Here is a 12490-nt window from a genome sequence, read left to right on the forward strand (position 1 = left end):
CAGGCAAAAGGCATGTACAGTGCCTAGCACATGGTACGTTCCAAAAAAACCTTTATTTTTATTAATGATCATAAGGAGTTATCACTCTATCTCTAAAGACCTATATGACTTTAGAAATGTTATTTAATCTGAAACTTTACATTCTTCCTCTATAAAATAAGGGGTTAGGAAAGGTAGTCTTGAAATTCTCTTCTAGCTCTATAAAAATCTATCAAGAATAGGCACATATAATTATGAGACTGACAAAAAGGGTATAATCTTCATCCACAACGACTTTTGTGTTTAAGTCTCATTCCTCTGTTGAAATATAATTACCCGAAATCTGGCAAAAGCTTCAAGAGCTCTCAGCTAACATGATAGTGCTGTAGCCTGAGCTGAGTTTCGTTAAGATGCTCACAAGTAGAGTGATGTTTTTATTTATGGGGAAATTTTGCTCATTCTTTCCTAACAAGGAGCACAACATGCTTGTCTGCTCCCCATCCGAGACCGGACATTAGAGCTTGTTTATGATGAACTCAAACTAAAGCCCAAGTTTAATTGTGGTTAGTAAAAATTATTGTGGCCAAGAGCGAACCCTAGTATAAATTACGTTCCCTGGGTGATAATGATGTGTCAATGTAGGTTCATTGGTTGTAACACACACACCACTCTGGTGGGGCTCACTGATGATGGGGAGGCTGTGCGTGTGTGGGGACAGGGGGTATATGAGGATTCTCTGTACCATCCACTCAATTTGCTATGAACCTAAAACTGCTCTAAAAAATAAACTCTCCTAAAAACTTACTGTGGGATGCTGGTGAGCCATGTAAACTTTTACTCTTGGTGGCCATGAACAAGAGCAAGCCAGGGAAAGACAAATCTTCAGAGCCATGGCAGAAGCCTCGAGTTGGCAGGAGCTCTAATGAAGGAGCTCTTCCCCCATGCCCACCCCCACCAGCCACCCCCACCAACTCTCATAGATTGGAGATTTGTCATTCCTCTGGCCCCCTCTCCGTCTAGAACGATCCCACCAGCCCAGAAAATCATGTTTACCATAAAATGGAGTCCTGATTTAAACAAAATCCAACACTCTTGAATAAATGGGACCCTGTTTATTATATCCTATAATTGAATTAGAAATAAGTACAGCAAAGCCAAGTTAATTACTTCAGTTATTTAATTCATCAGCCTCAGAAATCCCTTGGATCTGAACAAAATAATTACATATTTAGAATTCTTTCCTAACTTAGAAAAAAGCAAATGCCGTAGCCCTTCCATTTTACCTCACTTAACTACCTACCTCCAAGCTGCTTTATATTATGTAATTGGTGTTAAGTCACAAAAATGGACTCTGATGGACTTGCTTGATGCCAACGGAAAAATACAAGCTAATAGAATTTGTGTGGAGCTCAGAGCACGCATCTTCTAACACCTCTGCTGGATATGGTGCTCACCCAGTAGCGGGCAGGGAATAAGAGTGTCCGCTCCAAGGCCAGAAGGCTTGGGTTGAATCCTGACTCCAACATATGTTGGTGATGAGACTTTGCCAAGTTACCTCACCTTTCAGTGCCTCTATAAAATGAGGATAATAATAGTTCTTATCTCACAAGGTTGTTGTAAGGATTAAAAGAGAGAATACACAAAAGCATTTTGGATAGTGCCCGGCACATCAAGTTTAGAGAATGTTAGCTTTTGTCATTATGTACTGGATTCACAGGTCCACAGAGACAACACACTCATTCATGAAATATTTGTTAAATGTATATTACGTTCGAGGCTTTTGTGTGAATGTAAATAAAGATACAAAATACTCCTACTAAAAAGACACTTAACAGAGGAGTCACTGTTCTCTGCTTAGAGAGGTAAGCAGATGATTGTCACTTTCTGGGCAGGGGCTGAGTATGTGTGTGTGTGTGGTAAGAACCAGAGAGGGGGAACTGTAGAGGCCTGAGTATCCATCCTAAGTGTGACCCTGGGCACAACACTTTACCTCTCTCAGCCACAGTGTTGTAATCTCGCCAGTGAGGAGTTGGACAAAGTGGTCTCTAACTTTCCTAGGAGTTCTAGATCATCGTTACGAAATTGCCCAGGAACCAAAAAGACATGACCCCTTGCCATTAGTGTTTAAAATACAACACAGAGACATCACAAACAGACATGGCAAAGGAAGAGTGTATGTCCGAACAGAGAGGAAAATGGAGCTCATGCGGCTGTCTTCACCATCACCGTTTGATAGAGAACTTGTCATGAGACCAAGTACATCAGATATGGTCAGAAAAAGAAAAAATTGAAAAAAAAACAAAAAGGAGGAATGGAGAATGAAGGACTAGATAAGGCATTTAGTGTTAAAGAGGAACAAATTACCTTAGGACACATATCGTCATCGTATGGTCAATGTTGAAAGAGATGATGTGAATTAGAAAACAAATACCATTTATCGGTTGCTCTCCATGTACTAAGCACCCTCTAAGCACCCACTAAGTTAGCCCATGCTATCTTCACAACACCCTATGATAAAGATGCTACCGTTGCCATTTTAAGATTATGACATTAATTTATTGAGAGATTTCATCACTTGTTCATGGTCAGCATCTATGAAGTGGCAGGGCTGGGATTAGAATCGATCTAAACACTCAGACATACAGGGAATTGCTGCCTTTGAACATGAATTGACACACACACACAAAATGTCATAGTGCGTCAGCTGAGGATTACTTTGGAATAAAATGCTATCATTTAAAAAGCAAGAATAATTCTAGGTTGCATTATGGAGCCACGTTAAAAAGATGGCCTTCAAAGTCTAAATCCGTGGTCTGAATCTGGTTTTAAATTTAAGAATTTTCAGAATGTACCATGTGTTGATTCCCCTGACGTATACTCCATTAAATAACTGAAAGTATGACCCTGGTTTGCTTTGTTTGTTTGTTTGTTTAGTTATAAAAAGATTTTTTTAAAAAAGAAAGAAAAAAGCTAAATCCAAGTCACTCCCAGAATACAGAGGTAAAAGAACAATAGCCCGAGAAGCAAAGCAAAACTAAGGACATCTTTAGAGCACACAAAAGCTACCTTCTTATAAGTAGCTTGAAATGGATGGAGAAAATTGCCATTCCAAATCAGAACACTGGGCCTTTTCAATGAAGCTTTGCAGCAGTTTCGGGGGGGGGGGTGGTAAGGGTGGGGACTAAGTATTAATTATGTTGTTGGCGCCTCTCCATTCTGCCAAGCAAATATGTCGTGGGGCAAAAGAAATCATTTCTGTAAGCATCTATGACAGTCAAGGGTTAAATTGGTAGATCAACATGTCATTTATGTGTCATTTCTAACATACCCACACTTAATTCTCAACTCAGAAAACTTCTTTAAAAAAAAATAGGTGGGAAAAGGAGACTTTTACAGGGTCACTCTGTCTTACCTTCAAATCACCAAACCTTGCAATTTAGTCCTTCAAATCTGAAAAAGCTACTTTTATTCCTGAATTTGGAGAATATAGATGGTCCCATTCTGGATTAATTTGAACCTGTGATTGCTCTCAGCACACTACTATTATAGAATAGTCAGATTTTTGTTAAGGCATAAGAAGCAAATATGGAAACAGCTTTAGGTGGTTAAAAAAAAAAAAAGATGGAAAGAACATCTCAGTGGGAACAAAATCCCCATGAAAGTTGAAACAGATTCCTTTTCTTACTAAGGAGCCTTAAAAATAATTAACATGTTGACACTTTTATTAGGTAAGTTTCATCTTAAGACTATTTTATGAACATTAACTACTAATCCCCCCATTACCTCTGTGGGGAAGAGAAGTAGTTCCTTTTTTCTTATTAGGGAAATCCTAGAGTTCAGTGGAAAATGGAGTGGAAACAGAGGCTTCTCCTTGTCTCCTGTCTGGAATTTCCAATCTCTAGACCACTACATCAGCTGTCTGAGACCACACTACACTTTTAATGTTGTGAACCAAAATAAATATAGCATGTTATAATATATTTATAGAAAATGATAATGCAAACCACAGCAATAAATAGTCTAAGAGAAATATACATTCCCTAGAAGGTAAGTTACCAAAACCTATCAACAGGGACAGAAAAATCTTAAGGATGACAAGAAGAAGAGAAAGTCTTCTTTACATTCTATTAAGAAAAGATGGGGAAAAAAAGAGAGGGAAGACCTCTAAAAAAAAATACTTGGAAGATTATTTTCAATCAGAAAATATTCAAAAGCTCGAGTTCTTTTATATTTAACTGAAATAAAATCGAATTGAATTCATGTTTCATAAGCTAAATCATAATTGTAATTTTACAAACATTGACAAAATAAAGATAACTTACACCGACCAGAAGAATGTCCCAGCTTTCACCCCTTGCTTGGTGGCTGTAATCCATAGCTAATGAGGAAAATATAAGAGGCTTATAATGTGTTCTGAGTTTTGGTCAAAGAAGAAAAGTTTTTAAAATATATTAGATCAGATATCTTATACTTTACCCACACCCTACGATAAATTTCACATTATTTGCAATCATTCTCTTTTCACATCTGGAAGTCAGAATCATTATTTCCATAAATGTCATTCAATACATTCTCTGCAAAAGCTTTCAAAAGCTCTGCTATGATTCTAGTGGCATTTTTAACTCCTATTTCATCTCAAAAGTCTCTTCTGTACCTGTCTTTTCTGATCATTGTTTTGAATATTTCACTTACATGACGCAATTCTGCTCATCAAAGGACCCAGGAGTGGACCATATGTTTCCTGTACTATTGAAAGCCTACAGAGGAGAACCCCAATTTGGCACACAGATGCCGGAATCTTGGAACCTAGCTTTGTCTTGTTTTGTTTTAAACCAGGTAAATGAAAAGGGTGAAAAAAGCCTTTTTTTATTCTGAGATTTTCCCATGTATCTTTTATTTAGCCTTTCAATAAGTAGAATTTTAGGAATAAGCTCCTGGGATAAGTTAGGTGAACCAAGCATTTCATTTAGGCTTTTAAAATATTCTTTCCAGTGCATGCTTTTGGGAGGCAGAAGATTCGGTGGTTAAGAACCTGAGCTCTACAACCAGATCGCTGGGTTCTAAGCCTTTCCTCTGTCACTCACCAACTGTGCAGTCCTCCAGTAAATTCCTTAAGCTCTCTGGGCTTCAGTTTCCTTTACAATGTAGATAATATCACCTAGCACATGGGATTATTCTAAGCTTTAATGAGTTAATACATTTAAAGTCCTTAAAGCAGTGTCTTAGCATTTGGTGAACACTGGATCAATTTTAATCTCAATTATTATGCAATGGAAAGAAATATAATCCAATTATTCTAGGAACATTAAAAACAGCTTAGGATGGCCAGTGTCCCACTGAACATAAGTCTGTAAGAAGAACCTTCCCCCCCGCCCCTCAGGAGGCAAACAGGAAGAAATGTGGCTCGTTTGTTCTAAGACCCAAGCAAAAATGGTCTAGGAATTGCAGCCAGCAGGAGCTTTTCTGGTTTCATTGTATCCAGATTTCCAGTGTCTTACAGACTCCGGTGAAAACCTCTGGGTTTTGAGGAAAGGGGAAATTGGGATGTGTGGGGCCTCCATGAGGTTGGCCGTGTTTTCAGAAGGGTCTGGGATGTCCGGCCTGGGGGAATTCTGCAGATTCCCAAACCTCTGCAGAGGAATTGAAGATCTCCAGCCTCGCAAAATCACAGCTGCTGCAGTGGGCAAGTAAGGGATGGGCAGGAGAGCATGGAGAGCCCTCTCAGACTGGAGGAGGTGTGAGCTGCCTAGCGAATGTCAGCATGGGGGAGGTGGTGCCCTCCTCCCATAGGGATGGGTCATAGAGATAAGGATCTCAGATTGCTCTGAGCGCCCTAGCAGAGTTTGGTTCAGAGTATCCTTCCATTTTACGGACAAATTCTGGCATGCTGGGAGTCCCTGGGCCAACCACAATTCAAAATGTGTCCATTCATTCATTTTTTTTTTTCTTGGTGATCACATTTTTGAAAGGGTTAGGGAAAAAAAATGCCCTTTAGTTTATGAATTTTTGAGTTATCTGCCAATCAATTCATTTTGGGAGTGGAAGAATCCTTGGTCATTTAATATCAAAATTTACTTAGGTTTCTCTTTTCTTTTTTGTTTTTGTTTTTTTATTTATATGGATTTTTTTTATTATGTTATGTAGGTCACCATACAGTACTTCATTAGTTTTTGATGTAGTGTTCCATGATTCATTGTTTGCATATAACGCCCAGTGCTCATTGCCATACATGCCCTCCTTAATACTACCCATCACTGGGCTAACCCATCCCCCCACCTCCCTCCCCTCTGAAACCCTCAGTTTATTTCCCAGAGTCCATAGTCTCTCATGGTTCATCTTCCCTTATGATTTCCGCCCCCCTTCATTTTTCTCTTCCTTCCTCTGTGGTCCTCCGCACTATTCCTTATGTTCCACATATGAGTGAAACCATATGATAATTGTCTTTCTCTGCTTGACTTATTTCACTTAGCATAATCCCCTCCAGTTCCATCCATGTTGATGCAAATGGTAAGTATTCATCCTTTCTGATGGCTGAGTAATACTCCATTGTATATATGGACCACATCTTGTTTATCCATTCATCTGTTGAAGGGCATCTCGGCTCCTCTTTTGAATGTCTTCTACATTTGAAAATGCATGCAAAAAGTCTCCTATATTCCATACATGATAAATTCTTTGTTTCAGCCAACTCTTAATGGAGGGCACCTAGTACAACACCATCTCCCCAGACAAAGCATCAGGAATATTCCGTTTTATTGATTTATATATCTCTTCGTATATTTCCTCATCAATTTCTATAGTAGTCACAGTTTCTTCCACAACTCCCTATGTCATATTTAAATGCTGATCATAAGCATGCAATCTGCCTGGAAGCTCTCTGTCCTTTCTTATTTTCATATAAATTCGCTCATCCAGGCTGAGCCTGATGAGATCCAGATCCAGATCCAGATCTAGAGTGTTGGTAGTTTGTTGCTGGTCTACGTGGTCCGCCAAGTTTCAAGCCCTGCGCTCTATCCCTCCTCTCGAGAGAGAACGAGAGCCCGCCCTCCACCCACCCCAACTGCCTCTAGAGATAGGAAAATGCAATGCCGGGCAAGTAAAAAGAAATTTCCTATGCACCGTCTTACTTTGTAGAGTTTGCATTGGTCATTTGAAACTGGGGCAGAGCTTCAGGGGGAGGCGTAGGCTGGGCCTATAAGGAAAGGGAATGTCCAGGCCTGGGCATGTCCATTCTTTCTTGTTGCAGGACCTCCAATATCAAGAAGATGCACTCAAAACTAGGTGTTGGGCATCCCGCAGGTGACTCAAAACCACATCAGATCCCAGAGAGACCAGTTTCTTGTACATATATATATTTTTTAAAGATTTGCTTATTTATTTTGGGGGGGGGTGCAGAGGCACAGAGAGAATCTCAAGCAGACTCCCGCCTGAGCTTGCAGCCCACACCTGCCTGCTGGATCTCACGTCCCTGAGATCATGACCTTGAGCTAAATCAAAAGTCAGATGCTTAACGGACTGAGTCACCTGGGTGCCCCAACCAGTTTCTTATATTAAGTGATCTATTTCCATACTTATTTTCATTTCAGAGACTCACAGTGTATTCATATCCAAACAACTTCATACAAAATCTAGTGCCTTGCTATTTACAAAGAAGTTGTACTAGGCAATATTTGGCAGTTATGAAATGTGAGATTAATCTGGGGTTTTCTAATGGAAATTTTTTAATGCAATTTTGTCAAATGATGAGCCTGCACTTTCAGAAGTTATGTTGTGGAATTATGCTGATGTTGACATTATCTGGGCAACAGGAAGTCCTACGGGTAACTTTCAGCTCAGCAATCCTCACAGGAAAAGATCACCAGAAGGGGTCTTTGCAATGGTATAAGGAAAGGGCACGGGGAGAGAGGGTGGCAGAAGTGAGTGTGCTAAAATGTTGCCAAAGGCAAAGTCAGGGTCATGTGCTCTTTATACTTTGCTGTACTTCCCCAGATTTTTACAGTGACAATTAACATCTTTGTAATCAGAAAAAAAATAGCCAATTGTAAAAAGCAAGCGAACCATGAAGACAATTAAAAGGTTAAAAAAAAAAAAAGTTATTTCTGGACCACCTGGGTGACTCAGTCGGTTGAGCGTCTGACTCTTGATTTTGGCTCAGGTCATGATCTCAGGGTCCTGGGATCGAGGCCCGTGGCAGGCTCTGCGATCAGTGCGGAATTGGCTTGAGGATTCTCTCTCCCTCTCCCTCTGCTCCTCTCACCACCCCCGCAACACTCTCTCTCTCTCTCAAATAAATAATGTTTTTAAAAAATTTATTTCTTCTCAAAAAAAAAAAAAAAGAATCAAAACATTCTTCCTGCTTTTGGTACAAGTCATATTGACCATATTTTCTAAAAGAAAAGTAGGAGCATGGTGAGAAAAGTGCAAAAAGTGAACAAATGAGAGAATATTTAAAATTAAAAACATTTAAAAATCTCAAACTAAAGAATCCTAGCAGTAATGAAGCCATTCTATCAGGGTTTAGGCAAATGGTAGGAGATTGAAGCATGATGTTCTTAAGTTAAATCAGATCATAAGTAGTTCTAAAAGTTCCTTTGCAGGGCATATGTATATATTTTATTTCTGAACTCAGAAGTTAAATCTAGTAATCACAGAGAGAAAAAGTCACTAAAACGCTGGTCAAAAAAAAAAAAAGAAAGAAAGAAAAAAGAAAAGCAAGAACAAGCCTCTGGGTTTATTAGAAAAAGAGAGAGAGAGAAGTTTCTAGTTCCTTGTTAATTCAGAGAAAAGGGAATCAGTATTTCTCTGAATTTGAATGCAATATAAATTTCCTCAAAGACTGGTAAAACAGCACAACAAAAATAACCTGACAAGACACTGGATTTGGTTTCCCCACCTTTAATGCCAATATTTCTTCATTGCTCGGCTTTATCTTGAGGCAGTTTCCAACATTTAGGTCTCAGGTACTACATGTTGAAGAGGGAACAAGTGGGAAAATTATTGTACCTATTTGATATGTTATCGGGAATTAAAAAAAAAAAAAAACCTTTCTCACTGGAATCAGAAGGATTTAAATGTGAAATCCAACACTTTCTCACATTAAATAAAGTATGCTGCTATAGGAGAAGGGGAGAAGTTTTGAAAAAGAAAATAAGCAAAGAACATTTTTCAAAAACGTGAGCTACTATTGTAGTCTTTCTAGCAGTTCTTTGCAGGGAAATTATTCCTTTGCATTCAAAAGCACAGAGCCTGGATAAATAGAATTCTAGGAGACCAGAGGGATGCGTGGGGCTGTAGCATCAGCTGCAGGAAATCACTTACTGAGATTCAAGAGTCAGAACAAGCTAAGATATGAGGGTTGGGGCTGCAGCAGGGTGGACTGTGGGCCGGTGTGGCTCTTTGCAGGTGGTTAAGGCCTGAAGAAGGTAACTGATAAAGTACGGGGAAAAAGTACAGGCAAACACAGCTCAGATACAGTGCAATCCAAGTTCAATCCAAGACACAGTAGTGCGACACCTGAATGTGTCAGGCTGTGGATTACGGCCCGAGAATAGAGATTCTACCCCCATGGGGCCCACAGTCTGAAGCAGATATGTGAATAATTTCAAAAATATATGGTCAAATTTATGACAGAAATAATGTGAAAACCCAAAGGAGGGTCCCTGAGCTTAGCCAGGGCTGGAAGAGCTTAGTGACTCCCTGGGGACAGACAGTTCAACTGAAATTTGAAAGATAAATAAGAGTCTGGTCGCAAAGCGGCCAGGTGAGAATTTAGAGCACCCTAAGTGCAGAGCAGAGTCCATCCTAAGCATGTTAAGATACAGTAAAAAGAAGGGGGGGGGAAGCCCAGATTTATAGCAATCTATGGAAAAGAAACAACAGAATAAATAAAAAGTAAAATTTTCCTGAAAAGAAAGCAACACCTCCCACTAGCAGGATAATAAAATGGGCAGGAAGAGAGGTTAGCAATGACTTGCACTTTCCATCGAGTCAATCCTTTTGGCCCAGAATTCCGCGCCTGTTCTAATGTCATCCAGCTTCTCTTTGGCGTCTCTTTCTCAAATGTGCCATGGTTCCTGTGTTTTCACGCTACAGTAATTCACGAGGATGGTCTCGGGACCAACTCACTCCGTCACCACTACTGGCAGAAATTGCTGCACCCCAAGCCTCTTGAGGAGTGAGAAGAACGCACCTGCTCCTCCTAGAAACGCCTTGCTGGAAACTATGGCTTTGGAAGACTTGCATCATGGTGGGGTGTTGGACTTCTCAAATCTCCATGTTTCGTGGGCCCCTTGGAGTCTCATGCATTCTCCACTTTGCTGAGTCCAGATTTAAACCAAACAGGGAATTTCCCACTGAGATATCTTACTATCAGAAATTGCAGGATTATAGCAGAGAGATTTTGCAAAGAAATAAACATGCTTAAGGAACTTCAGAAAAAGTTGTTGTAATGAGAACAAAGTAATTTTAAAGCAACGACAACAACAAAAGGAATCCCATTAAAATATGTATGAGAATTGTAGCATCATAAAGTGCATGACAACTTTTAATAGCACATTGTGAGGATTAACAAATTAAAAGCAGACCCCAGTTTGCTAAAATGGCTATATCCGTGTTACCAAAAAGAAAATAAAGGGGGGGGGTGAAATTAAATTATAGAAATTATTTTTGGAAGCCTAATGGTGAGATTCAAATTTTCAGATGGATGATATACAAATGCCTCATCCCATCTATTAAATTTTAAAGTAGGATTAGAGTAGTTCTTATTTACCATTTACTCTGACTCCTTTATTATTTAGCCAAATGTCTTTCATGGTTTCATCATTCAGTAAAAATAAGGTGAGTTTAATTTAATTACCTAAGATTTTTATAAATATTTTCTTTACCCCAATTATTTTTTTCAGTGGTTATTTTGTGAAATGTATCAGCCTCTGAAAAGATGAGGTAAATGTTAAGAAATATTTATTAAGGCTCATCTTTTCTTATATTTATAGTTTCTTATATTCTTATTCTGTAGTTCCTTATAGTTTCTGCCCATATGTTCTTCGTATGTGCTTAATTTCAATAATAAATATGTTTTTAAATTATAGCTACTATGTTCCTTGAAATGTTTATGGTGTCCCTTTGTTCAAGAAGATAGAAGTACAGGGGCGCCTGAGGGGCTCAGTCGTTAAGTGTCTGCCTTTGGCTCAGGTAACAATCCCAGGGTCCTGGGATCGAGCCCCGCATCAGGCTCCCTGCTCAGCGGGAAGCCTGCTTCTCCCTCTCCCACTCCCCCTGCTTGTGTTCCCTCTCTCGCTGTGTCTCTCTCTGTCAAATAAATAAATCTTAAAAAAAAAAGAAGAAGAAGAAGAAGATAGAAGTACAAATCAGTTTCACTGTAAATCTTTGTCAACATTAGGAAAATACTAAACTTGGTCAAATCTGTCAACATTGAGAGTTAGTCAGGAAAAAGGCAAACAGAATTGAAAAAGTCTTCACTCCATTGGACAAGTTAGCAGCATTCCCTCTGCTCTGTTTCTGCAGAGGTTAATGAATATGTGGACTCATCTTCTGAGTCATGCCAACCCAGAGGGAAACTAATGTCAACACTTGGGGTAAGGTGATCCAATTTGATAAAATTACTATTTATCTCTATCTCCTTTGTGGTTCTTCAGGGGAGTTCGCTTCCATGACAAAATTAATATAAAAAACCAACTAGTGACAGCTTGACAGAACTCTAAATTTCAATAATTTTATTTACACATAAAATGTCCTTCTATCATAAACTTTGTGAAATCCACCCTGTAAACAAATTTCACTATGCTCACAACTTAGGTCATCACAGACTTCTGGGAGTCCAGCCTGAATAAAGACAGCAGAATCAGAACATCTACTATAAAGAAACACTTCTACAGACATAGAAGAAGTCTTCCAGTATTTATTTTTTTAAAAAATGAGAAGCCCATGTTTAACTTTGCATACTGATTTGTTAGGCATGAATATATTTTTGTAATCACAAATGACCTTTTATCAAAGAGCAACACCATTTTCTTCTGACTTTATATTCTCTAGCTTGCCCATAGATTGGAGCAAACATTTCCAGGTAGGGGATCGCTCAGGGATGGTAGATTCATGGATGTGTGCAGACACTGCCCATCTTCATGTCATGGCAGATAGACAAAGGTCTCAGCCCTCTGTCCTAACCAGTGCTCCAGGGAGTTGCAGCCCCCAGTCAGAGTTGACATAAGGTGGGACCGTTTGCCGTCTTTCTTCTACATGTTTTTCATCGGCTGGGTATACTGGGTTGTGCTCCTGCAGAGATTCTGGCCCTTCTTCCCAGGGGCACCCTTGGTTCAATTCTGCCCATTCAACAACCATGGTTTCACATTGCCATTTTGCTCATGTCTGACCAAATCAAGTTGCCTAACCTTGCACACAGTCATAGGAAAAATATGATGTAGAAAGCCACCTACATCCTTTTTTACTTTCTGCCCATCCATTAGATCTGTAGTAAACAGTATGAGTTCTTTCA

At 39.4% G+C, this 12490-nt stretch overlaps 1 protein-coding gene and 1 pseudogene across 9 annotated transcripts in view; both read right to left on the minus strand.

Moving 5' to 3' along the window:
• Window positions 1-12490, minus strand: part of ENPP2 (ectonucleotide pyrophosphatase/phosphodiesterase 2) — a 110542-nt gene that overhangs the window by 47199 nt on the left and 50853 nt on the right. For all 9 annotated transcript variants that reach the window (XM_032416129.1, XM_032416124.1, XM_032416128.1 and 6 more), the window contains exon 9: window positions 4302-4357. In XM_032416129.1, the coding sequence (XP_032272020.1) occupies window positions 4302-4357 (56 nt within the window). The remainder of the gene's footprint in view (window positions 1-4301; window positions 4358-12490) is intronic.
• On the minus strand, window positions 6519-6975 carry LOC116639431 (annotated as a pseudogene).

Source organism: Phoca vitulina, unplaced genomic scaffold, assembly GCF_004348235.1.
Source record: "Phoca vitulina isolate PV1807 unplaced genomic scaffold, GSC_HSeal_1.0 scaffold18, whole genome shotgun sequence".
In the NCBI taxonomy this organism is placed as follows: domain Eukaryota; kingdom Metazoa; phylum Chordata; class Mammalia; order Carnivora; family Phocidae; genus Phoca; species Phoca vitulina.